Below are 27,966 nucleotides of genomic sequence, written 5' to 3'. Positions count from 1 at the left end.
ACATTGTTGTGCTGCTCACGAGTTCAGCTGTAACTGAGTTCACGAGTTTAGCTTGTGTTCATAAATTCAGCTGTAACTTTGGATAGATCAGGGTTCCACATTGTAAAGAGTAGAAAACGTTTCCTCCTGCGGAAGTTACAGCTGAACTCATGAACACCTGGTATGAATAGTGTGATGATTGGGAATAATAATAATAATAATAATAACCACCACTCTGGGTGGCTTCCAACAGAGATTAAAAATATATCAAAATGTCACACATTAAAAACTTCCCTGAACAGGGCTGCCTTCAGATGTCTTCTAAATGTCAGGTAGTTGTTTATCTCTTTGACATCTGATGGGAGGGCATTCCACAGGACGGGCGCCACTACCGAGAAGGCCCTCTGCCTGGTTCCCTGTAGCTTTGCTTTTTGTAGTGAGGGAATTGCCAGAAGGCCCTTGGCACTGGACCTCAGCGTCTGGGCAGAACGATGGGGGTGGAGACGCTCCTTCAGGTATACTGGGCCCTTTGTACAGTACTTGTAGGGGCAGCATCAACAGGATGAGCAGGTGAACGGAAGGCAGTATGGTCATAAGTTGAAAAATGACTGTGGTATATAACATGGTAAACATGTTCTGTCTTTTAGTCTTATGCTGCAGATCTTCTTGTTTCCGCCGTCCACTTAAAAACATGCTATATCAGAAATTCAGAAGGAGAGTTTGGTTGTCATAGAAATGCAGCCACAGGTAAATGTTCAGCACTTGAACTCCTGACTGTGGTGTATCTCTTAAAAGATTCAGGAGCTGTGCCGTCAGGAGGCATTCCTATCAACAGGAATTCAAACAGCTCCCAAGAATTTACACTTCTGTGAACCTTTTGCTTATTGAACCTTCTGAGACACAAAAAAGGATGCCTTTTCTCAACTTAAGATGATGCACTCAACCATACCTGCTCATGCACCACTCTCCATTCTACTCCCTTGCACTACTCTTAATTTACACCACCTCTTTGCTATTTTCAGCACCCACTGAAGATGTATTTGCTGGCTCTTGGCATTGCAGCTTTAGGCTGGAAGGATGCTACCTGATGTTCTCTTGTAGACTTTGTTGTTTTGACCATGTTTTCTTTGCTCTCATGGAACTCTGCATTAAACGTGATTGTTTGTGGCTTCATGGTAGGTACTTGGCCCTGAAACTCATTGACAATGAGGGGAGGGATAGAAAGATTTAAATAAACAACCTACACTAAATCTATTACTAGAAGTCCTTCTCTGGTGCTTACCCCAAGAAAGCTGATACTGCTCTCAGTACTGTGTCTTTCCAGCACTAGGGGAAGGCATTTTTCTTTTTGTCCACAGGCCTTTTGATATGTCAGCTGCGTTACTTTTCTATTTTGTCTTCCCTTCTGTTTTAATTATGCACTTTGGGTTAAACCACAGAGCCTACGACTTGCAGATCAGAAGGTCGGCGATTCGAATCTCCGCATCGGGGTGAGCTCCCGTTGCTCGGCCCCTGCTCCTGCCAACCTAGCAGTTCGAAAGCACATCAAAGTGCAAGTAGATAAATAGGTACTGCTCCGGCGGGAAGGTAAACGGCATTTCCTCCACAGCTCTGGTTCGTCAGAAGTGGCTTAGTCATGCTGGCCACATGACCCGGAAGCTGTACGCCGGCTCCCTCGGCCAATAAAGCAAGATGAGCGCCGCAACCCCAGAGTCGTCCATGACTAGACCTAATGGTCAGGGGTCCCTTTACCTTCATTTTATTATTATTTGTTTTTATCATCGTTTATGATACTGTAGTATCTATTCTGAAAGCTATGCCAGCTGGACACAGAATATTTTTTTGAAAATAAAAGTATGTATCTCACTAAGAGAACCAATCTTTTCACGGGACACTATTGTCCATAAGTTGTAAAAATAAGCTTGGTTTGAAAAGGAGCCAATGCACCTGGGGCTGTATCCAAATAAGCCTTAATCAATTGTCATACCTAACCTAAGTACTGATTTCAGTGGTTCAACTCTGCGTAGGGTTTAGTTGGATACAACCGTTGATTACTCAACAGTGGATGACATGCAAGTTCCAATTGCAGTAAAACGCCAGCTTGTGTATTATGAGGTCACAACTTGTGCATGAAACTGGACTATCACAAATCTAGAAGACACAAAACCCCCCCAGGAAATAGCTACCAAAATGAAGGACCGTGGGGGTATTTATTCATGTTTCAGCCAAAAGGGCTTCTTAAGGGAGTTTGCATGACAGTCAGACCACAAACTTATATAGAATGCTTAAAGAATCATAGAATCATTGAACTGGAAGGGACCATGAGGGTAATCAAAACTTAACACATGGTCTCCCATCCGATTTGAAACCATACTGGACCCTGCTTAGCTTTGCAAATGTGCTAGCAGTTTTATTGCTGCACCACTAGGAAAGTATTATGTAAACAATGTTGCCTTGGTATTCCCGCCCCGCCCCCAGTTTGCGATGTGTCATTTACATGTACAAGTCAGGACCTGATGATACAGTCGTGCTGCATGTCTGAACCAGCCCTTAGAAGTGGAGCTACAGTCCCTTAAGGCTTTCATATACGTCTACCCCTTCATGTTTTGAATCCCAGCTCATCTGTTTAACTAGTCAAACAAAGACCTCTGCACTGAGGGAGAACAGCGTGGGCTTAATGTGTATTCACAGTTTCACAAACCATGGTTTAAAGAACCAGTAACAGTGCATCTAACTGAGCCTGTTTTCAACCTATTTACCTGTAATTGTAGAGTGTTGATTTCTACTGTTTAAGTCCTGTTGCAACAAATGCAAATCGTAGGCAGATACTTAAGCGTAGGGTCCTATCTTATTCAAAAGGTTCCTCTCCTCAGTCCTTCAGAACCTGGCACCCAGTTTGCTGTTAAATTTCCTATCATGCCACCTTGTCAATGGATGTTGAACTTAACACTTTGTTTGTCTTCCAGCACTTGGATCGGCATCACAATACTCATGTAAAGGCCATGTAACTGCAGTTTGTTCTAATTGGCTCTTTCATTGGATTAAATGCTGGGCTTGGTAGCAACTGGCAACACATGAAGGATGTGCTGTTTCTTAGTAACATTGCCCAGTGACTCCCAAACCCATTCTATAACAAGGCAGAAAAGCCAAAAATGGATCTCGTTTCCCTCGTGTTTGGCTTGATAATGTGGGTCTGGCTTCTGTGCATGGACATGTTTTGTGATGATTAGAGGGATACAGCAAAGGAAGGGATCTCGCTGTTTCAATGAGTCAAGTATAAGGTGAAGAGCAATGAGGAAGCAAAGAAAAGGCCAATTTGTTTTCTCTTTCCTCATATGCTGAAAATCATTATATTTGTAAGAAGAATACTGAAACAGGCCATTAGTTGGAAATAAGCAGGAAAACAAATTGGGGGCACTCTTTCTTTCTACTTTATAGTAGGCAATGTTCATATTAAGAGTGTTAGACTGCAAGATGGCTTTTAGAAGGAAAGAAAGGATCCTTGTGCACAGTTCTCCAATCCACAAATTAGCCCCAAATACTCAACATGTAAAGCAATTTAGGTGGGAATCCAAACCCATTTACTTGACAGTAACCCCCATTGAACTCAATGGAACTTACAAGTGAGTCAACATGTATAGGATTGTGTTGCCAGTCTCATCAATAGTGACATCCTAATTTAGATACTGTTTAGACAGCCTAATTTCTTGGTTTAAAATGTTTTACTTTGGGTTCATGTTCCAGTGCATATAAATTGGTTTCTGTAGGACCCTGGCCAGGTCTGTTGGGTGTCATCAGGCAACCGAGCCCAGAATATACCAACAGACTGCAGTATTCTTTAACTCTTTCATGAAGGCATAAATATATTGATCGTTTTAAAATAGCACCAGTCATCAAAACAAGCAAGACTTTGTCAAAAGATCCAAGAATTTGCATTAAAATGGCACAAAGACGACACCAGAATCAGTGCCAGGTAAGTTTACCTAGGAGTGTTCCCCAGTCAGGGTGCTACAATAGGAAAGGGCCCTTTCCACAAGTATCACCTACCTTATTTCAGATAGTGGGAGGAGTTTGAGGAAAGTTCATGCAGGAAGAAATGGCTGGATCCCAAGCTATTTAGGGCTTTATGGGCAAAACCCAGCACCTTGGAATGTGCAGCCAGTTGTTTCAACATTGACAATATATGTTCCATTTGGTTCTCAACAAAGAAGAATGGATAAGCAAGGTGATGGACTATGGAGAATTGGCAAAGTTAACAGCCAAAATAAGAGAACCTAATGACGATTGTTTTATGGAAGAATAGAAGCCTTTTTTTGGATTGCTTAAATAAATACTATACTATGAAGCAGGATTTGAACTATGAGCAACAGAAGGAATTAGATATTATTATTTTGTTGTTATGGTATAAGAGATAGAAGACAGAATACAGCAAAGGGGGAGAAATAAAAAACATCATGGAAAACAGGATGGGAAATTGACAAAACAAAAGAAAAAACTATGTATTAGAGCACATATGTTAAACTTTTGAAAATTAAATAAATTAAATTTTAAAAGCACTATGTTCTATTTGACTGAAGACCAGGAGTGTTGAGGAGACTGCTATTCAGGAATTGTCTCAGTTGTCTGAGGACATCAGCTCATTGAGGGAATTTAGAATGCCACAGTTCTTGGAAATGCAGTTTAAAAACCAGTGGCTTAAATCAAAACACTCCAGCTTAACTCATCTGTGGACAGAAAAGGAGAGAAGTATCATTTGCCAGGCTGTTCTTACGAGCATAAGGAATAGACCTGTACATGCCTGCAATGTGAATACGAAATGTCTGTGATTCTATAGCAACATGATGTAACAGAGGCATTTTTCAATGTTATAAATATTTTATTAGAATAAAAAAAATACATACAGATAACCATAGGATATACACACACAGCTAGGAGTTGAAGGGGAAATTGATAAAACTTTTCAATATGAAACAAAATACTCTGCACACATCTCATAGAGACAATAGAGCAAGGATTTAAATTCAAGAGGATGGTCATGACAATGGCAATACAGGAACATGATATATAACTTTCTTATAGCAAGAATGACAGATTCACCTCTCATTGCATGAGTATGAATTACACAAAAAAGGAGTTTGTTCCCACCTATTGGAAAGTGTTTGGAAGCATCAGTAGTTTGCCATGTTGAAGAGCAAGTAACTATTTATGTTCTTTTACTATGTACAATATATACAGATTTTCCCAAGACACTGGGAAAAGGAGTGTGTTTTAAAGTTTGGGCTGTATGATGATATATTATCTGAATGCATAATAAAATTTAGAGTGATATCTGAATTGTTCTATGGCTGACACCTGTCAGGAGTAAGTGTGAAAAAGAAATTTTGAGATGAAAACTGTGTAAACTGTAGTCATTCAAATGTACCAAGAATAGATTTCTCTCTCTATATATATATCCATTGCTATGAAAATGTTGATTTAAAACAGTCCAGTTAATGATACTGACAAAAGTCTCTGCTGATAAATAAGAAAATGGCAGTGAAGCTGTTATCATCCAGGATCGTTCTAAAAAGTGGATAAATTGCAGCAGGACCAGTATTCAAAGAGCATCCAATGAATGAGACACAAAATGTAGCAGTGGTATATAGAAGGGCAACAGATTTAGGGCTGCATATTCAGATACACCACAAATAATTTAGGGCGATAATATTCCCTGGCTATAAGGCTCTGGTGCATTGCACCAAAAAGTGTGATGTTCTACTCTGGGCACTTCATCTGTGTTTATTTTTTATTTTATTTTTTAAAAAATACAATGATAAATATGATGTATAGAGAAGAATGTCAAAATATAAGGAACTAGAGGAGTTATAGATTACAAAGAAAGAATAAGGAAGCCTATCTTAAAGGAAGCTATGTAAGGATATAGTGTACTGAACATATTAGGAAAAGTCTAAACTCATGCGACAGAAGGCTTTTCTGTTAGGGTCAAGATGCTGTAATTGTTGCATGGCTGAACAATATTAGAGCTACTAACTTTTAGCTGAATAGAAAATGGAAGTAGGTCCGTATTAAGGGCTAGTGGTAATATTTTATTTGCCGTGTCTTTCTGTGGTGAATGCTCTTCTCTTGGCAGTAATACTTGCGGGGTGAAAAGACTGGAATCCAAGTAATGCCTGATATTCCAGAACATTCTAGCACCCCCTACACTAGGAGGTTTGATCATTGTACTTTTATAACGCTAAGCTAAAACTGCTAATTCGTAATTTCAAAGAGGAGCACTCTGTGCTGCACTGATGCAGACTGGTAGAAAAGGCCAAGGACAATTTGTGCTCCAGTGTGAAAATAAGCCCCGGGCCTCTTGATACTTAAATTGTGGTTCCAGTTGCTGGGCTTCACAAGTGGGGAGGGTGCTCTTGTGCTAGGGTCTTGATTTTGGGCTTCCCATGGGAATCTGGTTGGCCTCTGTGAGGACAGGATGCTCAGCTAGATTGGCCCATTGACCCAATCTAGGAGGCACTTCTCATGTGATGCTGTACAGACATACAATCCTTCAAAAACAAAATTCTAAGAGCTTCCATCGGTGCAGCATCTAGGAGAAAGTTTCCTCTTTTTTACGATTGAAAAAGCTTAAAAACCATAAAGAACTTGACTATTTAAATCTATTTTTTAAAAACAAAATAAGAACAAGCAGTTGCACATTCATGTAGATGGTACAAAAAAATGGGGGCAAGGGAGACTTTAAATAGTAAACTAAATATTTGTGGTGTTTAATTAGTAAGAAAAAAAGGACATAAAAAAAGGCCAGAATGATAGTTATCCAGTTACCATTCACCATTGTGAGGCTTTTAGAAAATAACGCAAAGTTTCCCATTAGATACTGCTGAAATACGGATTTGTTTTTATCTTCCATCTGTGTGTACGTGTATGATATTGTTGCGATTTACATTAAAATAATTCCGAGTTGCTTGGAAAATGGAACTCTCGCTTTTTTTTTTTTTTTTGCAATGTGCATCCTCCTATTTTTGTCATTTCTGAAGCATGTAATGTGTAAAGTCCTTTGGTTCATTACATTTTAAGGCATTTTATATTCCTTTAGAAGGAACTGTTTAATATGTATATGGTTTGCTCTTTATTTTATTTTTTGAATGAAAGTCATAGAAAGTGTTTAAAATCAATGGTAGCAGATCCATGCATAACCACCATTTGTAGTTGTTGCTATTGTTGTTTTAAAAAGCACTTTTAAAGTAATTTATTCACCTGGCCTTCACCTATCTGTGAAAATGCATCAACACAATACCACTTTAAAGATAAAGTATAGTGTTATTGACATACAGCTGGATAGGCCATTTAAGACTGCTGCCCCAGAACCTCTTGCATCCATACCTACAACAAATGGGAAAATATATGATTAGTTGGAAAGCAAAATATGCATGTTCTTAATCCCCCTCCCAAAAAATACAACCCTTTCTTTCGGCTCTCACTAGTGCTTACTGCTTTATGTCATAGAAATCTCCCCAACTGCTCATCTTCAGAAGTGCCTTTCCATATGCCATAGCTTTATGCATTTACAGTGCAATGCACTGCATGTCTACTTAGTAGTAAAACCAATGGAATTCAATGAGCCTTTCTTTCAGGTAGGCCAGGGACCTATTTGCATTTTCCCTTACTGACATTTTCTCACATTGGTATGGGACTATGTGACATGGCATGTTTATTGCACACCAGCATGAAATCTGCTTGCTGAAGGCTGGTTTAGAACTATTTAAAATAAATAAAATCATAATAGATATTTATGTCTTGTAAAGTAGCACCAAATCCTCTAGAAAATGCATTCAGCTGCATGTTTGTAACTGGTGAGAGCACCCATACAGACAGAATCCGAAACATGTTTCTAGGTTGGCTTGGGAGCAGCTGAGGTGTGAAGGAACATATGAAAAGAGGGGTCTTCTGAGATTGTAGAGCCATTTGTTCTATTGGGACCACTGACTGGTAAGCTTCATTTGCAATGGATTAGTTCCCATAGACCTTTGTAAGGACAATGTTCCATTAGTTCCCAGGAGCTATTAAGAAATAGCTTTACATTTCCCTTGAATGACGTTATGCTGTCCAGCTATTATATAGAGTCATTACCCTTGATCTTAGACAAACAATTGAGAAGTGATATATTGTATATACTTTAAAAACAATTGAAACAAATTAATATTTGGAATATTTATTCAGCTATCTCCAATTCTAAAAAACAGACTGAAAAATTAAAAACTGATTCTCCTACACATACCGCTGTCTAATTTACATGGTAATTTACTAGCTCAACTGAATGCAATTTGTCATGCATAGGAACATGAAGAATTTTAATTGGGTTCTTTTTCATAACATTAATGTAGTGCATAAATCCCCTACCCCACCCTTTTATTAATCAATATAAACTCAATTTCGAAAACAGCACTGCCCAACAACTTTTTGCAGAGTTCAAGTTAAATGGATTGCAACTGAGATTTACCTGTATTTCTCTGCTGGGGTACGGCAGATTATAAACCACCAGCACCAATATCACCTATAATTTTTCCATGCTGTTCACATGGTCCAATGCCTTCAGCTTGCTGATAGGATAGACCTGTGTTGTTCCTATTTTTCCACTAGTCTCAATTTAAATCTAATGAGCAGTGGGCCTCCGTAGTCCATGTCATCTGCTTCCCTCCAAGATACTGACTTCACCAAATTATGTGCCTCTTCATCCATAATTCTGAGTTTAACATGTGTGATCTTTGTTGCATATTTTGTTGTGTCTTCAGCTTGTAAACTGCCTTGTATATACAGAAAGGCAGGATACAAATTGAAAGTGAAATGAAATTGAAATCTAAGCCTATATTTACAAGATTCCGTTGTATAATAACACCCTAGAATACAATTCTCAGAGTGGTTTGACAATCAATCCTATCCCAGGGAACTTTGGAAGCTGGATATGTGTGAGGGGAATAGGAGCCCCCTAACAGCTCTCAGCAGCCTTAAGAAACTGCAGCTCCCATACTTATTTGGGGAAAGTAATGATGGTTTAACGTGGCACTATAGTGCTTCATAAGTATGGTGTGAATGTGACCTTGCTTTGAAGCAATTTCATGACAAAGGGTTAAGTTAGTTTCTTCCACTAAATGAAATTCATATCTCACATCAACTCTCAGTCTTTAAAGATAAACCATAATGTCCTACTTATGATGAAACTCCATTCATCAGCATCTAGTAAACATACTTGCTAGTTTAGGAATTTTAATCTGTTCGCTGCTAATGCCGTCTCCACCATCAGTCACTGCTTTCACTTCTATAATGTAGTCATCATTTAAAGGGAGCAGAAGTTCTGCAGATGTTCTGTTTGTCATAAGGACACTGAGCTCGTTTTGACTGCTAGTCCGATACAAAATCTGAAATATTGAAAAGAAAGCTGATAATTTTAGGGATGTTATTTCATCTAGCATGATGCATTTAATGTCATTTTAAGGTGGAAGGGGGGGGGACACACAAGAAGAAGGGGGAGGCATAGCACACTACGGAATTCTACCTAATCTCTTCCGAGGCACTGAAAGTATACAGCATCAGTCAAGTACCTTTATCACAGCTTTGATCTAGAATGCAAGAATATACAACAACGAATACATAATATATTCTATTGAGTTTCTCAGTAATGGGGTCGTCTATAAATTATTACTCTATTTGGAGCTTGCCATTAGCTTGATCAATGACTCAAAGCAATAAATAGGGTCAGGATACCGGAGTGTCAAGCACACAAGAAAGTGAAGAATTATGGGCTATGTGGAGAGAAAGTTTGAATGTAGTAAGTCATTATTCTACCTTGGAATTAAACTGAATATTTATTGCTGGTTTTTTTTAAAAAAAATTAAATTCATGCAGTCTATAACAACATCTGCGTTCTACTGCAATAAACCTCACAGCAAGATGCAATTAACAAATAAGTGATTTTGGCAATTGGGATTTCTAAGGCCATTCATGAGATACAGAAGTTCAGATTTTAGTGAAAATTCTTCCCCCCACTTTTTTTTCTTTTTTTTTAAAAAATTGTGCTGACAAAGCAAAAGCTGAAAACTAACCTAAACCACATGTCACCACCAATGAATTTGGAATACTCAAAAACAATATAATTAGTGTTATTAATAGTTAGAGAAAGACACCTGCGCAACCTGGTTCTTTCCAGATCGCTTACTCCGTGGGTAATTCTCCACTCTGATACTAAATCAGAAACTGGGATTGGGGTAAGATAGGATAGAGAGAGAAAGGTATGAAGTTGTGTGAAAAATTTGTGCAATGGTTACTCTTCTGGGCTTTGCGTGTTCCCAATCTGTTGCAGAATTAATTAGCATGAATGGAGCAAACCCATATGGATGCAAGGCATCAAGCATGATAAATTGTATAATTTAAGGGCTTGTGCAGAAAATCTTAGGCATATAGTCCATAATGACCTGTGCAACTAATGGAACGTGCAATGATGTCCTTTCCTATTCTTTTTTTTAAAAAAGGCAAATTCTTTTTTTGCTTTCAGCCGGAAGTGCAAATGCCTGGTATTTTTGCACAAAATTGTACGGCTCTTTAAACAAAGGAAAACATTTTAAGTGGTTGTTTTTCCTGTTCTAGGCCTAATTCAATTGCTAATTAGAGCATTCAAAAGGGAGCCTGCTGTGAAGATACCGATGAATGTGTGCAGGAGCATTTGATACTGCCAAAGAATTGATGCAATACAGGGGTCAGCAAACTTTTTCAGCAGGGGGCCGGTCCACTGTCCCTCAGACCTTGTGGGGGGCCGGACTATATTTTGAAAAAAACAAATAGATGAACGAATTCCTATACAAGTTTCCTAAGAACTGAGGTTGTGGAGATATTAAGACCTGACACATTTTCGTTTAGCCCTACATTTTATATTACAGGAGGCTTTTGGTGTTTTGTTTTTTTATATAAAAAAAGATAATCAGTGGAAAAGGAGTATTTCCCAGCACTGATACAAACAGCCTGTTTCTAAGCAAGCATTCTGAATAGTATCACTGCAGTCTCGCTGGTTACTTACCTTATAACCAATGACTTCTGACTCATTTTCCATTGCATGCACCTGCTCCCAATTCAGCATGACCCTGGAGTCAGTAACGTTCCACACAACGTTTCCTGGAGGCTGGCTGGGCGCTAGAAATGCATAATGAAAACATGATTTTAATTTACTTGGCATTAGAGATTTATTACGTGCGAGCAAATAACAAGCCAGGTAAATTGACTGTCATGACATGTTAGATGTAGGAGCACTTTCACAAAGAGCCATCTCATTTGTACTCTAGATTCATTTCTTAAAATATGGAGAGGCATGTAAATATTATTATGTTTTAAAATGACTTTGGACCTTCCATTAAATATCCTCAAAGAGAAGTGTCAGCATAAAACACTGCAACTTTTTGTTGTTTTTTGTTTTGTTGTTGTTACATGTACTTCATTGGTGGGGGATCTGTTCATTCATTCATTCATTCATTCATTCATTCATTCATTCATTCAACTTCTACACCGCCCTATACACGGAGGCCTCATTCTCGCTGTACTCCTTTCTGTTCTTTCTTAAGTGATTAGTAAAGGAACCCTACAAATTGCGACAAATAAGAGAGACCATTTTAAAGACTCAATCATACCATGACAGAACATTGTTTAGGTGGAATTTGCAATGGGGGTGCTTTTCAAAGTGTAACTATTAGTTTTAAGAAAATAAAATGAAAAGCAAATTCAAAGTCAAAGAAAAACAAACTGTTATTTATTAAGCTGTCATTCTGGGTAGTGATGAGAACTGCTTAATTCAGTCAAGAGATGGTGAACTTGAATGTGTTTCTAACTGTTTAAAGTTAGTGTGCGCACTCACACAAATAAAGCATAAACGGTTCTATTAGCCCAATTTTGAAATTTCAACCAACATTTTAACCTGTTTAGAGATGCATTTAACATTTCAGTTTCCAGGAAATTTTGACATCGCTGTTTCGTGTCATTGTTCTCTGTTGGCTGCTGCTTTGGCAGCATTTTTATTAGCCTTCCTTTAATTAGACTTTATTAGGCTTCTTTCATCTCCTTGCATTATTCAGTTATGTGATTGCTGATCACGTAGCAAACATTTCCAACAGAATGTTGTGCAGCCAATCAGGTTGGTCTATGAGCTTATGTAAACTGAGGGCAAACAAAGTCAATTGAGAGAGGTTAACAACTCAACAATAGCTGAATGCACTCCATGCAACAAAAATATTTAAGGGTGGGGCTGCTTTTTAGATACTGGCTAAACTGTTCAGAAAAACAAACACACACCACCACTATTTTCGGCTCGGTCCTATCCGGGTTTTCAGCCACAGAGCTTCTGTAACAAATCACTATCTCCTAAAACTGCAGGATAATTATATTAGTATCCGCTAAAGTGATAAATGGCTAAGCCTGGCTGTTGCGGCATTGATTTCAAAGCATGCTAATGATCTATGCTGTGGTTTGTTATACGTAATGTTCTCCTGGGGAAATGTGTATTGGTTGCTCAAGCTGCGAAGTGCAGGGCACGGCCGTAACTGTAGACAGAAGTGGCTCACTGCACTAACTTCTCGCTAGGTGGGTGGCTGTTGCTTACTGGGAGGGAGATGGGTGAGGCGGTGGGAAAGCCAGCATGGTGTAGTAATACTGATGGAAGCATGGCTTCCCACTGCCCCACACCTCCCCAATAAACACAAGTGACCAACCTGCTGGGGAGCTAGGCCAGTGGCTCTGCCCCATTTGTGATTGCAGACCTGTAGATTGCATATGGCAGGTCACATTCTGGACCTTGTTTCTTGGCTGAGCAGAGTGAGAGTGATCTGAAAGTGGGGGATATGGCCATCAGTCCCTTGTCGTGGTCATTATTACGGTAATTAATAAATAACAATAGTCCTGCATGCAAGTGTTTTTCAACCTTAGCATTCAAATATTTTTTTAAGGAAGGGGAAGCAAGCATGAAAGGGAACTTTCATTTTCCACAATGCCTACTGCAGGGATGAGCAGGGGTGGGGAGAGATAACAATCAACTGTGTAGCATGTGCCCTTGACTTGCTTCAACCTTTATAAGATAAATAGGCAGTTTTCAATCTTACATTAGGATTATAATTAAAAAGACAAAGGTCATTGAAAATGATTTTACTTTTTCAATTACTACGGAATTGTAACATCATAACCTGAATAGCCGTGTTCAGCCACAGGGGTCATTACTAGTTTCTCCTTGTTTAATTTCTACGAGCCTCTTCACTGGTTCCCAAATCTATATTGAAATACACATTTCCATCTCTCCACATCACATCAGAAAGTTGCAATTAGGAGAGCCTCAATTATTACGGACCCACTGTGCAATAATAGACTGTGATGAGAATGCTGAAACTCATGCTGAATCTGAGAGCGTCAGAAATTAAACTGGATTGGTTAGCTTCCCCCCGCCCCCAAGAATTCTAATAAGGCTAAATTCCTGAAATGATGGCACAAAGTGAAATTTACTGGCATATCTGTGGGAACACCTAAGTAGTTCTGAAGAACTGATACTCTGTACTGGGCTCTACCTGATCTGCCAGCAGTAAAACCAAGTTTTAAAAGGCAAATTGGTGACTTCCCTCTCCCATGACCTCCGCACCCCAGTCCCCTGGAAGTTCTGCATACGGATGACCTGCCAATCTGTCAAATCACCAGGCAGCAACTTTAAAATCTGCACATGATCGCAATGTGTGTATTGAGTGTGTGTGTTTGTGTGTAGGCGGCTAAAATTAGACAATCAATTTACTAAGTTTGTACACCATTCTCTTTTATATTTTACCTAACTTTATTTTACTGGACATTGCTTTGGTATCTTTTGGCTGTGAGGCAGTTTATAAACCTTCAAATAAATAAAATTTAAAAAATAAATGACCACTAGGGAGTAGAGTCCTCTGACCACCAGGGAGGGGAGGTATTTCAGATTTCTAAACTATAGATTTTGATGCTAATTCTAACCTCCATCTTAACACCTAGAGGAATAAGCTAATCCATCTGAGTTATACTTTATACAAATTTATGTTGAAGTTGAGTGGCAGTGAGAGCAGCACTGGATGCTCATTAGGTGGGAGTGCTTTTGGCACGGCGGGGCGGTGGGGGAGATGCCTTCCTTTTTCAAGAGCCTTGGGAAAGGAGCCAATGTGTTTTTGATATATTGGAGGACAAAGTGCTTTATTTCTGAGATACTCCGAGTACCATATGGGGGCAATTTGCCCATTTCTAGTCAAATCAAGAGGCAACAGTTCAAGGAGAATCCTGCATCTCATGTAGCAACAGTAAGATACAGCTATGTTTCAATATGTACCACAACATTGCCACTATATTGAAGGCAAGTAATAGGAACGCTCCCCCCCCCGAGACTTCCAATTATGCTAACAATAGTAGTAATAGTAGTAGGTAATAGTAATAACAGCAACCTCCGTGCTCTTGCCTATCCAAAGCTGGCAGAATGCAGCCGGTGCAAATCCAAATATATTATGCATATCACCCACATCAGAATTGTATACATGCCCACTAGTCTGTGAAACAGTATCCTTCACTGTTGGATGTGTGTGTCTGTGCGCGCGCACACACACACAGCTACACATATTCTTCAGCAGTGACAGGGTTCACAGCTTGAAAGACTTCCCTTTTCCTAAAGGAATCAGAACCAAACTCCAACGATGCATGACTGATATGTAGCTCTAGAATCCCAAAGGTTTAAGTTATTGAGCAACAAATTGGTTACTGCCAGATTATCAGTACAACAGGAATGTTGTTTCAGGTGCACAGAGAATGCTTTGGTATACTGAAGCCCAGTTGCTTGCCTATATCTGAAAACAGTCCAAGCACTGCTCCCATTATGTACGAGTTGTGTTACTGTCTTCCCAGAAGACACAAAAAATAGATAAAAGGTCTATTATTGAAACTTCTTTGGTTAAGCAAGCATGTTTCCAAAGCATCACAGAGCTTACGGTAGCATTATTAAAAGTTTATTTTGTTTTCCTTGCAAGAAAAGGAACCCCATTGTGACATTTCCCCCTCCTGCCCCTAGTGATGACACCTACGTGTTTTTTTTGTGGTAGCATTGACAGTGGCACTGAAAGGACCTGCTCCTGCACTGTTGTATGCTCGAACAGCTGTATAGTACACAAGGTTGCTCATCAAGTCTGTTATTCTTACTGATGTCTCATTTCCAATGGCTTTTATTCTGTTGGAAGACTGTTCTTTTCCACCATTATTCCAGTACCTCACCTAAAGGATACAAAGAGTAGGCTACTTAGAACATATTGTTGACCTTGCTGCTTACACTGATATAGCTGTTTATAACCTATTGCTTAGCAGGTCCAACTGTCTGAATGCAATTTTACTTTCAGATTATCATGGGAAATAGCACAGTATTGAAAGGGAAACCTCCCCCCCCCCCAAGTTTTTGTTTAAAACCCAGAGAAACAGCTCTATTTTCAATTTTGTAGAAGTTGCAGTTACTCAGCAGCTCTCTACCATTACATGGGCACACAACACTATTGCTATTAAGTATTGCAAATGTCAGTATCGAATTTTGCGCCTGGCTTGTTTTGTAGTCAGCTTAAACACCAGTTTACATAAAGTCATCATGCACATGCAATTTTACTACCTTTCCCAAAGCAGAAAGGAGCACAACCATGGGTATTTAAATGCAACTGGGTTTTTATTATTGGAAACTGGGTACGGTGCTTATCTTTCCTGGAGAAACAGCAAGAGATGCTGTAGATACCAAGCAGGCATATACAGATAGCAAAAGCAGAGCTGACTGCCAACTGATTTCCATTCTCAATGCAGTTTTAGTGAGCTTGCAGTAATTGATCTGGCATGAGGCCAGGAAATAAGGGAAAGCTCAAGTTTTACACAGACAAAAAGTGGGAATAGTTACATTTGGCTTTTATACTCTCCCCCAGAACAGATTATTTGTGACTATGCCATGTGTTCGTCTAGATTCAGGAGCAGAAAGCTCCCTTTCTAGTTTCAAACAGCAGGGCTGTTTAGCAACTTCCCTTCCAAAATTTGGGGGAGAGAAAAAAGTACATCACCAGATGTTTGCATGACTCATTTTTCCATAAAGAAGCAAAGACAGAGCAGCTGATTTTAACAGCAAGCTTTGGCTTCCAACAGGCAACTGAATAATGATTTGAAAGTAAAAAAAAAAAAAAAAACCAAACACCTTATCACAGTCATGTTAGCTTCTAGGAAAAGGAACATTTTCACAGGGTTTTATTTTTACCTCATAGCCCAGCAATCTTCCACTACTCATTTTCCAAGGAATGGAAACCCAGGAGACTTCAATTACAGAAGATGAGAGGCTGTTTGCAGATACACCAGAAGGTGCTATGGTGGGTTCTGCATTAGGAAACAAAAACAATAAGAAAACCCAGGGTGGAAGGGGAATCAGGAAAAACAAAGAAACTTAACGAACTCACTGGCCAACTAATTAACATGGCTTCACAGATACTAGCAAAGCAAATATTTATATTTCACTCATTGACATGGGAAATAACGACAGGTATGTAAGAGATGATTCAAAAACCCACCTTCTTCAGCAGAATACACTGTGGTCACGGGGCTAAATGGTCCTTCTCCTTTATTATTATACACACCAACCTTGACTTCATATGGTGAAAAGGGCAAGATGCTTTCGTTTCTGAAGACGTATCTGGGTGTGTCAGGTGACGTGACAACTGTCTGTATCCAGGTTGTAACGCCAAGAGGTCGGAAAGCTACGACATAGCCAAATCCTTCACCATTTTGTAATTCTTCAGGAACGGGCTAAGCCAAAAATTTGTAAATGAATAAAATACTAAAATAACAACAACAAAAAATTCAAGCTATGTAAACATAAAAAATCTAGTAAAAGAATTATTTGAGGTCTCATTTGTCTAATCAACATTATGAGGAAGAGAAGCTTGACTCCTGAGGGTTTTTATTAAATTAGCCAAAGGGGCAATGGGATCCAATTTAAGAAACCCAAGGGCACATTAGGAATGCATGTGCTAGCATATATATTTAGCAGTATATCCCAAGGAAGTCTGCAGACCCAACTTACCATTAGGGGCACCTCATTCTACCCCTGTACAATGGAACTACTGCGACACGATCTCATAGTGCCATTTCCAGCGACATTCTGGGCTTTTACAAAGCATGCATATTGCTTGATTTAGCAAGTTTTTTTAATCACTAAATGTTTCACAGAGAGGACATTCAGTTCAGCCCCAGTATTCAGTGGCATAAATTCCATACAGCATTAAGCCGAGTTATCATTGTCAGTCATTTATTAAGCACAGATGATTAATTAAGAGCTGCACAGAATATAAAACAGATCAGGTCCCATTCCCTATCCAAACCAGTAACACAAAAAGCATAATAATCAACTACACAGAAAGTTAATATTATAATCTAATAAACACATGTGCAGTGCAAAAGAAAGATGACATAGGAAACCAACAAAGGGAGAGAAGCGATAACATCCTTTAGGTACAGTAAGAAAGTGTCTTGTTTGAGAAGGGTTTGAAAGATAGAGGGGAGTCAGCCTGATGGATGGCAAAAGAGAGATTATTACATTTACAAGGAAGAGAATAGGAAAAGGAACAAAGGTGGGAATTAGAAAAAAGAAACTATAAAGGGAAGAAAGGAGCACTAAATGAATGAAGATTGTAACCTGGGGAATAGGAATGAATGGAACATAAAACAAAGCCACAACAGAAATACAATAAGCTTTATCCCTAAAGAGACCAAGGACTGGTGCATTCATTAGCCCTAAATGAACAAATTTCAAAGTGTGTTTACTCAGATGCAAGTCCCATTCAGTTTGACAGCAATTCCTAACTAGTTTTAGGATGACAATCTTAGTAAGAGACACCATGTTTGGGTTTCCACTATGTGGAGGCTTGGAAGGTTGGAAGTTGGGTCTATTAAGGCAAATACACCCAGGATTTTACAGAGTGTTGACTTAAGAAGCCTATTTCCAATGTCATCACTGTCATCAAAGGGATATACCACTAAGGGAAGTAATGGCAGGCCTTCGCACCCTTTCAATCTACAGGTTTCTCCTACTGGAGTATTTTTCAGATGGCCTCAGCCAGACTGGGATAAATCTGTGTGATTTTGTTTATGTGTCAAATAATCTTACAGGAAATCTCAGACCAAAACTCTGAAAACATATGCTGTTTGTTGGGGACATAAAGTTGATGAGAAGAGGTACTTTCAATATCCAAGTAGCTGTTTTAATTTTTGTGTTAACTCTGGAAACCTATGAGACTATTATAATAATGAGCTTAGCTAAATATTGCTCTGATAATATTCTGGAAAGAGGCCAGGAAAAGCATACATATTAAGACGACAGAACAAGTCAGCTGTATCAGATAAATGAACGTTTATGTCAGTTATTGGGTAATTTTTTACTGAGTAGATAATAAAAAAGGCTACTTTCAGGAAATAAATTCCAAGCAGAACACTTACATCCCATGTGATGACCAGTTCAGACCTGCTGCCACCTCCTCCACTCACTTCAGATGGTGGTACCTCAGGCACTGTACAGGGAAAACACACATTAGCTGCACATGAATATAAGAGAAGGTGAATTAATTAAATGGTCCCAGAAATTCAGAGGTGAAACTGTATCAGTTCTATATCTTGACACAGAACTTTATTTAGATCCCTGCATAGTGAAGAAAGAGGGGTTCTTTTATCTCATGACATGTATCTCATCTCTCTTGGCCCCAATTCTCCCTCTCCAGGATATTTATTATAATGTTGAGGGCTCAAGCAGGTCAATTCCTCTCTTTCTCTGCCCTCCTAGGCTTGCACCCTGGGAAGGTCACTTTGGTGCTGCTAGCACAGCAATTTGACTTCACCCCTGGAGGCACACTCCATTGTCACTCGAGACAGACAGATGCTATAAGTTTGTACTTATATGTTTCTGTGTTCATAGGGAGTCTCCAACTTATCTAAAAGCCACTATCTTATTTTGGAGTCACCCGAATGAGTACTCAACAGTCAAAATTCATTATTATTGGGAATAACCATTCTTAATATTCAGAAGTGAATTAAGTTGGGGGTTTTTTAACCATACTAAGACTCCTGAAAGAAGGGAACCCTTCTTCAGACAAAGTCTACAAAGTGCTGAGTATGTTCTATGAGTATTGCTTGACTGGCAGATTTCTCCCAGGCAGTGCTTGAATTCTTGTAGCTCCAAGACAGACAGAGCTGGTTTCTATGTTACATTTATGCTCAGTAATTTTTAAAAAGCTGCACAAAAATTAAGAAGGCCATTCTGAATTCTTATCATAGTAGAATTATGACATCCTGCTTTTCAGTGCTCTGCTGATTAAACTGCACAATCACATTCTAAGGAGAGAAAATATATGTATGTATTACAAAGAGGAAAGGAACCCCGTGAAGCATGTGCAAGCATTACATAAAGGTTGCAGTCACCTTGTCAGCGTGGGTGGCAGAGTCTCAGAAGAAGAAAAAACAATCGTTAAGCAATTTCTATCTGAGTGCTCCTGTTCAATACTCACACAAACCTACTTTATTCTCTACCATTTTTTAAAACTATATAAACAAGTTGTTTTGACTACTGCAAAGAATACTCTGATCTTCACTTGTATTCACAATTTTTCTACTTTCTAAACATCAATGGCAAAGCCGCAATACTGTGGAATAATTTTCTTATTCCTGTGTAGGCTTATTTCTCGCCTTTACCTAAAATATTCCAGGGCTGCACATCAAACACCACTATTTAGTGACCTTCTCCAGTAATCTCCAACCTGTGGTGACTGAAATTGGTTTTCCTTATCTTAGGATGTGAGGGTCCACAGTATATGCGCTTTGCTATGCCTCACCTAAGAATGTTCAGTGGTGCCAAAAGCAAAGCATTAGACATGCCAGCAAAAGCCATTCTGTCAAGCAGTGCTATGGCAACAACTTCTAGCAGAACAGATAGGTGACACTTTTCACTTTGGACGGAACAGAATTCAGCAAGCACCCCACTGTTACAATTTGGCTTCTCTAGTTCATCATTTTGTACAAGGGGAAGGTTTTCAGTATATGCATTAATATGTAACTTCATGTAAAAGTTGTCTGAGCACACAAGCACTTGTGTATTATAAATCTGGTTAGTCACTGAGTGCCAAGTACTCATCTCTTGAACTGCCTAAAAACAGAAAAAAAATCAAATAATTTTACAAAAGTTTTTTAAAAAATGTAAAGGTTTGAAAACCTGCTGCACTGAACTTGTATCAATTGAACCAAGCAAACAAACAAAAAACCCACTAACCTGCCTCTTCAGTTCTTACTTTTTCTGAGGGTAAACTAGGTTCTCCACCTCCGATTTTGTTACTGGCAACTATACGGAATTCATATTCAACCCAAGGGTTTAAGTCTACTGCAGTGGCTGTGAACGTCTTCCCATCAATGACATCAGGAACTGTAACAGAGTATTTTGAAAGAAACTGCAAATTCCTGGTTTCCTCCACAACAATAAAATATTAAAATGCAGGCTTCATAAACACTTCAAAAATATTTCCCTCTACCTGTTGTGACTCTTTGCCATCCCACTGAAAAGGGTGTCCTGGCCTGTATTGTATAACTAGCGATTGGGCTGTGATTATCTAAGCCCTCATGCCAAGTAAGCCGGGCTGTGGTAGCTGTTATTTCATCCACTTTTACACGTTCCGGTGGTCCAGGTGAGCCTAATGCAATAAGATATTAGATTTTTAAATTGGAAAGGTGTTATGAAGGCAGCACTTATTCTACAAATCTTTAAACACAGTGCCAGCTGATTTCTATTTTGCCAGCACTGTGGGGGGAAGAAAACAATTTAGATTGCAATAAAACTGCCATTTTTTACATTTACTAAACTCCTGCTTGGTTATTTTATAGTTGTAAAAGCAAGTTCTGAAACAGCAGTTTCACAAGCAGAGAGCAGATGATGTATTCTTCCGGGGACCTTTATTCAGCAACTTTTCACTACCTTTTCAAATCAGCGTCTTTTACTTTAGTCCTTGATGTCCTGCCTTAATCTGCTAATACATCTTTTTGGTTTGACAATTTGTTATCTAAAGCAGTTTTTGCCATGATGTTCGCTCCGTAGTCATTTCTCCCCTGCACAAAACCGCATCAGCACCCTGGACAGCAATTTAACCCTGAAAGCTTTCTTAAGCATTTCTGGAAATAAGGATTTTCTTCAGTTTACAAAATATACTACTGTGTTCTTCTACTTCTTCTTAAATACATTTTAAAATCAAAACCCACAGAGAGAATATCAAGTAAGAGCTAATACAATGTTATTTTGAAGTAAAATAGTGTAGCCACGGATGAAGATTGTCACATTCACTTTTACACATAAAGACAAATTTCATCCAAATTAGTATTAATTTGTACAGCATGAATTGATGTATACTTGCACAGTAATATACCTTCCCCCTCTCCCTTGTGCCCCCTAAACCTGTGCTGGCCCCCCCCCCAAGCCTCCAGAAGATTTATTGCTTTCAATAGCAACACAAGCATCCCCCCCCCCCACTGCAACATATAAACTGAATATGTGTATTGTGTACTGTTCATTTCCTCAGATCTCAGGAAGTAGGAGGAACACCTCAGAAACCTATGGGAAGCTAGAAAGAAACATTCAGAAACTATCTCCCACCACTGCTAATTTAGCACTCTTTGACAGGGACATCAACCAGAGTTCCAACATACAGTCTCTCTCTTTCTGTCACTACTGCTGGTCCTGATAGATCTCAGTGTACATATTGAACCAGCAGGAAATCAACATGGCAAAAAGGAACACTTTCTTGAGGTTTGCAAGGCAGTGTCTGACACTTTAGATAAAACAACAGAACTCTCAAACTCAATCTGGAAACACCCAGAGGTGTTTACTTATGCTTAGGTAAGTAAGTAGCATTGCTCATACCTCGAACAATGAGATCTGCTGCAGATGACACACTGTCCACTTCCGTCTTCACCATGCACACATATTTTCCACTGTGTTTCAGTTGGATATTCCTAATCATTAAGTCTCCTGATGCACTCTGTTCAGATAAATATATATATATTTAAAATTTATATTCAGTTAGCTTGCTTGTTCTTGGTTCAACAGCATTTGGTTTTTTTCGGGTAAAGAGAGAAAGAGAGGTAGCTGCCTGGTGCTGAGTCAGATCATTAGTCCATCTAGCTCACTACTGTTGACACAAGACTGGCAGCAGCTCACCAGAATTTCATGCAGGAGCCCATCTCAGTCCTAACTGAAAATGTCAGGGGCTGAACCTGCAACCTTTTGCATGACAGCATGTGCTGTACGCACTGAGCTGCAACCTGTCCCCAAAAGGAAGAAACCAGCTTTGAAGTAACACTTCTATCAATAATTGCTTGCATGGAATGCAGTCTGTCTACTGTGCACTAGCGTGTGCATGCACAACAGAGATAGAACAGAATATGACAGAGGAAGATGAAATTCTTTTCAGTAGCTAGATTTGCTTCCCTGGGGAATTTTGAGAAAGCTGGAGGGGAATAATAAAAAGGTGCCCTTTAAATTTATATGAATAAAAGAACTGGGATTGTGGATGTGACCTGACTTCCTTTATGAACTGATCTGGACCCTGCAATCAACATCTGAAGCTCTTCTTCATGCACCTCCTCCACAAGAGGTCCAGAGGGCAGCAACACAGCAATGGGGGCTTTTTTGCTATGGCTCCCCGCTTGTGGAATGCTCTCCCCAGGGATGCTCGCCTGGCGCCTTCATTCCACATCTTTAGGCGCTAGGTGAAAACGTTTCTCTTCAACCAGGCCTTTGGCTGTTTAACATTCTATGGCCTTTTAAATGTGTTTGTTGGAGGGGTGTTATTGGTTTGTTTTTGTTTTATTGTGTATTTTGTGTTCTCATTTTGTATTCGTATTTTGTGGTGAACTGCCCTGTGATCCTCAAATGAAGGGAAGCATAGAAAGTTAATAATAAAAATAATAAATAAAAATATCAAGTACAAATGTAAGATGCTAAAAGCAAGCATACAACAAAAGAACTCCAACACCGGATTGGTTTCTAGCGCTGTGGGTTAAACCACAGAGCCTAAGACTTGCTGATCAGAAGGTCGGCGGTTCGAATCCCTGCGACGGGGTGAGCTCCCGTTGCTCGGGTCCAGCTCCTGCCAACCTAGCAGTTCGAAAGCATGTCAAAGTGCAAGTAGATAAATAGGTTACCTCTGCGGCGGGAAGGTAAACAGCGTTTCCGTGCGCTGCTCTGGTTTGCCAGAAGCAGCTTAGTCATGCTGGCCACATAACCCGGAAGCTGTACGCCGGCTCCCTTGGCCAATAAAGCGAGATGAGCGCCGCAACCCCAGAGTCGGTCACGACTGGACCTAATGGTCAGGGGTCCCTTTACCTTTTAAGGATCAAAGGGTCCTAGATGTAAAGGGAGAAGCTTTCATTTTAGTGGAAGAAACTCGTCTAAGGATACCATGGGTCTTTGAACTAGGAGTCCCAGTAGCCACACTCTGGCCTCTTTCTGCCTGTGCAAGTAAGGCAAAAGACAGAGGAGTAGGTACAGAAGGCCAGGCCTCTGCTGTTGGGTGCCACCATGTACTATGGGCACAAAACACCTGTCACTTGCCATGCCCAGTCTGAGCCTTGTTAACTACATAACCAGCCAAGTTATCCATGGGGATAATGGGTCTCTTATTATACCAGGTCTTTGCTTCTTCTCTTTAGCCTGAGCAATTTAACCTTCTGCCTGCCATCTGACTCCGATATTATCTATGCCCCCAATTACTGGCTGAAACTAGCATCCAGCCCCAAATTGGGCAGACAGGTGCGCAGCAAATATAAAACTGACCTTATAAAAAAAAAGAAGCCAAATGACTTGAGTACCCATTGTTCTATCCAGAGATGTTTGTAATGAGGATCTCCTTAAAAAGAGAGCAGCTCTTAGAAGCATTAAAAATTCCAGTTCCAGTGACAGAAGGCTGACAAGTGGTTCTCTCTCTCTGTGTCTCATTTTTCAAACTTGCAAAACTTTATCTTTCCGAAGCACAAATGTCTACTGTGACTTCACACTTCAAGACATCACACTTTGTATGACCCTTAACAATGCATCAGTGTCAGATAGACACTTGTGTGTTTCTGTCAAATAAAATCATCTCACACTGTGCATGTATGCGACTATAGGAAACCACCAGTAATTTATTTTGATTGTTCACAATCTATAACACCAACAATAAATAATGAATGAAACGAAGAATAACAACTAAACAGAGGACAGGAGTTAGGCAAGCATTTTCTTTTCTAAGGCTACAAAAACAGCAGTGCATAAGAACCAAAAATCAATCCCGTTAAGAGAGAGACAGAGACAGAGACAGAGAGAGAGAGAGAGAAGATAACAGGACGACCCACTGAGAGCTTCTTAAGCACAAAGCCACGTTCATAAGAAAAAGAAATGCTGACTTTGTTGCAAAGAGTTTATTGGGTCTTTTTTGGATGGAGATTTCTCGTTTGTGGTGGGATGGTTGGGTAAGAGAGTTTTTATGAACCGATGGAAAGAGGTAATGTTAATGATTGTGCTTCTTTATATTGCAGGAAAGTTTTTGCGTTTTGGGGATGGTGTGTGCATGCTATGTGTGCTGCATTCATGTGTGGTGTGCATGCATGCATGTTCATGCACACACCTTGTTCACGTTTTGGCCCCACTCACCACTTACATAAGGACCTTGGAACACTGGCAATCAGGAAACACAACCCTCAGGCTCAAAAAAGTTCCCTAGATATGGTTTAGATGCTTTATTTTCCTTCTGTTTCCCTTATGATCTCAATCAGCAGCACTTTAATCTTTTGATTAAATTATTTTCAGTGGCCTTTGCTTTCCAAAAATGCAAAGTCACATCTTATTTAAAAGAAAGTGTCTTAAACCAAATGTAATATTCTCCTTGCCAGTTTTTTGAAGTGACTAGCTTAATTGAAAACTTAAGTACCTGGTAATGATTGACTATTTCTATGTTTAATACAAGCTGGAATATCTGTAAAAAGTGTTGTATACAATTAATGGGAAAGAGTGTGATGTTTGGTGTAAAAAACTGCGGCTCAAAATTCTTCCAGAGAGCACAACATATAAATTCACACAACAGTGAGAACTGACAGTGTAAAGCAACCCTCAAGGCTAAGACACCCACATTCACCCTTTCCAGTGCGGTAATTTATTTGCTGAAATAAATCTTGCACTAAGTATAAATTTGCCTGTGGGATTGTCAAACTCTCTATATAAGCTTGTGCACCTCTCCGATGACATGTTTGAATAGACAAAACAATGCTGTATCTAATCACGGTGAACAATATCATGTTGGCAAGAGAGAGAGTGAAAGTGGAATTCCAATATTAATCATTCACCGTATCACGAAGGATGTGCTACCAAAGCCTTAGCGTTTTGTGTAACTCAGTATTGGGTATTATGAAAGCACTACAAAAATGGTGCAGCAACATGCTCTCAAACTGCCAATGTTTCTTGGAATTCTGTCAGTCGGAGAGATTTCATTCACATCTTCAGCCAGTGAAATTAGATATGTGTTGCTGTGGTCAAGTCACAATGACAGGAAGGTCACCTTCCCTGACCGGCACTACACTGACTCTTGAAACAGAAATCACCAGCAGTCTGGGAGGTATTAAAACCAGTAACCACATTGTAACCATTTCTAATACTGATGTCTACCCAGTTTCAGCTGATAATAGGCTTTCTGACACAGTAATATCTTCAGTGGCATACAGGCAGCATGTTAACAGTTCAGAAGCTGTGTGCATCATCTGTCAAGAGAATGGTAAGGCAATTTTTGTTTAATCCTTACTTGCTTGGACATCTGGGGTGGTGGTGGTGGAGACTAGCTTACTACACACCAGGCAAAATGTAATATTTAAGGACTATACATATCTGTCTGCATGCATGTGTGCTCTCTAGCTTGTCTTATGTGTGCTTTTCTGAAGAAGTGTCACCTCAATTAGCATACGCTATCAAAGACCATCTGTAGTTCACTCCCACAGTACTGGAGAAATCTGGGCAAAACTTCTAATTTTAATCCCCTGCTTTTAAAGAGATGAGCTCACCTCAGCTTGGAAAGGAAGTACACCTGTGCATAAGTTGGACTGGATTTAACTAGTTACAAATGTTCCAGAGTAGAAATATAAATGAATAAAGCTCTGGAGTAGGGCTATGTGATATTAGGTTTTCAACATCGCGGTGCATCACCAGCAAAACATCACGGTATGACAATAAACCACAATGTTGAAATAAGCTGGCAGGGTGCTTGGAGAAACTGTCTCATGGCGGGACCTGAGGCACTTTCAGCCCAGCATCTGGCGCGCTGGGAGCAATGCACACAAGTAGGAGCGGGATCGGGGCTGCTGAGCTGGGGAGTGTGAAGCCTCTGCTTCCCAGCTGAGAGATCCCTGACCCCGCTCCTGCTTGTATGCAAGTAGGAGCGGGATCGGGGCTGCTCAGAGCCCCTGCGCCACCTGAAGGCAGCCAGACGGAACAGGGGCTGGGGTCGGGGAAGGTGGAAGCAGCCCAGCAGCTGCATCTGAGAGCTCCTGTACCGCTTCTGATTCAGCTGCTGGGCTGCCTCAGCCTTGCCAGGCGGTGCTCCTTTAAACTTCTCCATTGAGGGGAACGCAGCCGGGAACCCCTCATCGGAAAAGTGTGATGGAGCCTGCAGCACCCCCCCCCCCAGCTGAGCAGACCCGATCCAGCTTCTGCTCTCGTGCAACAGGAGTTGGGTTCAGGCTCCCTCAGCTGGGAAGCGGGAGCACTTGTAGCAGAGCCCCCCTGCGCAGTTGGCTTGTGCAAGCTGGTGGTGGGTTGGAGGCTCCATAAAACTGCTTGGCTGAGACAAGGGCAGTGGCATGCTCCTCAGCCAAGCAGTTTAAAGAAGTGGAGGAACAGGCTGTATCTCCCTCTGCCAGTATGAGGGGCAGACCATGGTGGCGATTTCACTCACTGGTATATTGCTGGTGAAACTGCCACCGCTTGAGTCCTTCTGCCTCCAGCACCGGCAGATTTTTTTCCTCCAGTGCCCAGTGTGCTGAAGGAAAGAGGACTCAGAAGCAGCAGCCGTTTCACCAGCGATATACTGCTGAGTGAAGCTGTCATTGTGGTCTGCCCATCAAAGCTGTCCTGGGTGATATACTGATATATCGCCCAGGTCTACTGTGGAGTGGAATTCAACGTCACCCTCTACCAATCAGTCTGTTTGCACAAGTATTGCAGCTTGCTAGGTGAAACGATCCCCCTTCCCTTTCCCCCCTGTTCTTGGGGTTCACTTGACTCCCCAAGAGTCAATTTCAGAGGGTGTGTGTGTATGTGTGCAAAGCCCTGTTGCGCAAGCGAAAGTCCTTGCGCATGGTTTGTTAGACCCTGTGGGCCCATAGTGGAACCCATTCACTTTCCTATATCTTTATTTCAGAGGTGGTGAAATACAGTGGGGCTTAGAAGCTGGGATAACACGTTCAACTTGTTTCTGCCACATGTCAAGCAGCGATCACTTGATCTGTCTTTATGTCTAAGCGTCCAAGCCTCTCAATAGCTTCTCTCTCTTTGAAATTCCAGCCCTCTTTCCCTCAACAGCTTCATGGCATACGTGCTCTGAAAAGCTACCCTGCTCTCAAGCAATGCAGTTCTAAAAGTCAAGGAGCCAGCGCTGGCTAGAACTGAAAGCCTAGCGTAATAGGATGCGGTGACACAAGCTGATCCCAAGACTTCTTCTTTTGGCTTGAAAAGACCTGCAGTACTAGTTGCAGAAGATGGGTGCTGCATCTCAGGTGCTAGAAACCAGGGTAAGAAGTTTAATTAGGCAGGAGACAGTAAGCTGTGTCTCATTCTGAAAGAACACTCACTGTATCAGCCCCTGTCAGCTAATCGTTAAGACGTCGCCCTTTAAAATAAAAGCTGAA

General features: G+C 40.3%; 1 protein-coding gene across 1 annotated transcript in view; it reads right to left on the bottom strand.

The window, feature by feature from the left end:
• Window positions 1-4,834: 4,834 nt before the first annotated feature.
• The window catches only part of LOC309364393 (contactin-3-like), a 165,613-nt gene continuing 142,481 nt past the window's right edge, over window positions 4,835-27,966 (bottom strand). The window contains exons 12-21 of the mRNA XM_081901579.1: window positions 21,959-22,076; window positions 20,580-20,738; window positions 20,324-20,473; window positions 18,505-18,575; window positions 16,581-16,815; window positions 16,274-16,389; window positions 15,081-15,267; window positions 11,045-11,157; window positions 9,224-9,392; window positions 4,835-7,359 (exon numbers count right to left, since the gene is read on the bottom strand). Of these exons, the coding sequence (XP_081757705.1) occupies window positions 7,262-7,359; window positions 9,224-9,392; window positions 11,045-11,157; window positions 15,081-15,267; window positions 16,274-16,389; window positions 16,581-16,815; window positions 18,505-18,575; window positions 20,324-20,473; window positions 20,580-20,738; window positions 21,959-22,076 (1,416 nt within the window). The 3' untranslated portion in view covers window positions 4,835-7,261. The remainder of the gene's footprint in view (window positions 7,360-9,223; window positions 9,393-11,044; window positions 11,158-15,080; window positions 15,268-16,273; window positions 16,390-16,580; window positions 16,816-18,504; window positions 18,576-20,323; window positions 20,474-20,579; window positions 20,739-21,958; window positions 22,077-27,966) is intronic.

Source organism: Podarcis melisellensis, assembly GCF_964234715.1.
Source record: "Podarcis melisellensis genome assembly, chromosome: 2".
In the NCBI taxonomy this organism is placed as follows: domain Eukaryota; kingdom Metazoa; phylum Chordata; class Lepidosauria; order Squamata; family Lacertidae; genus Podarcis; species Podarcis melisellensis.
This window is presented reverse-complemented; position numbering and strand designations above follow the sequence as displayed.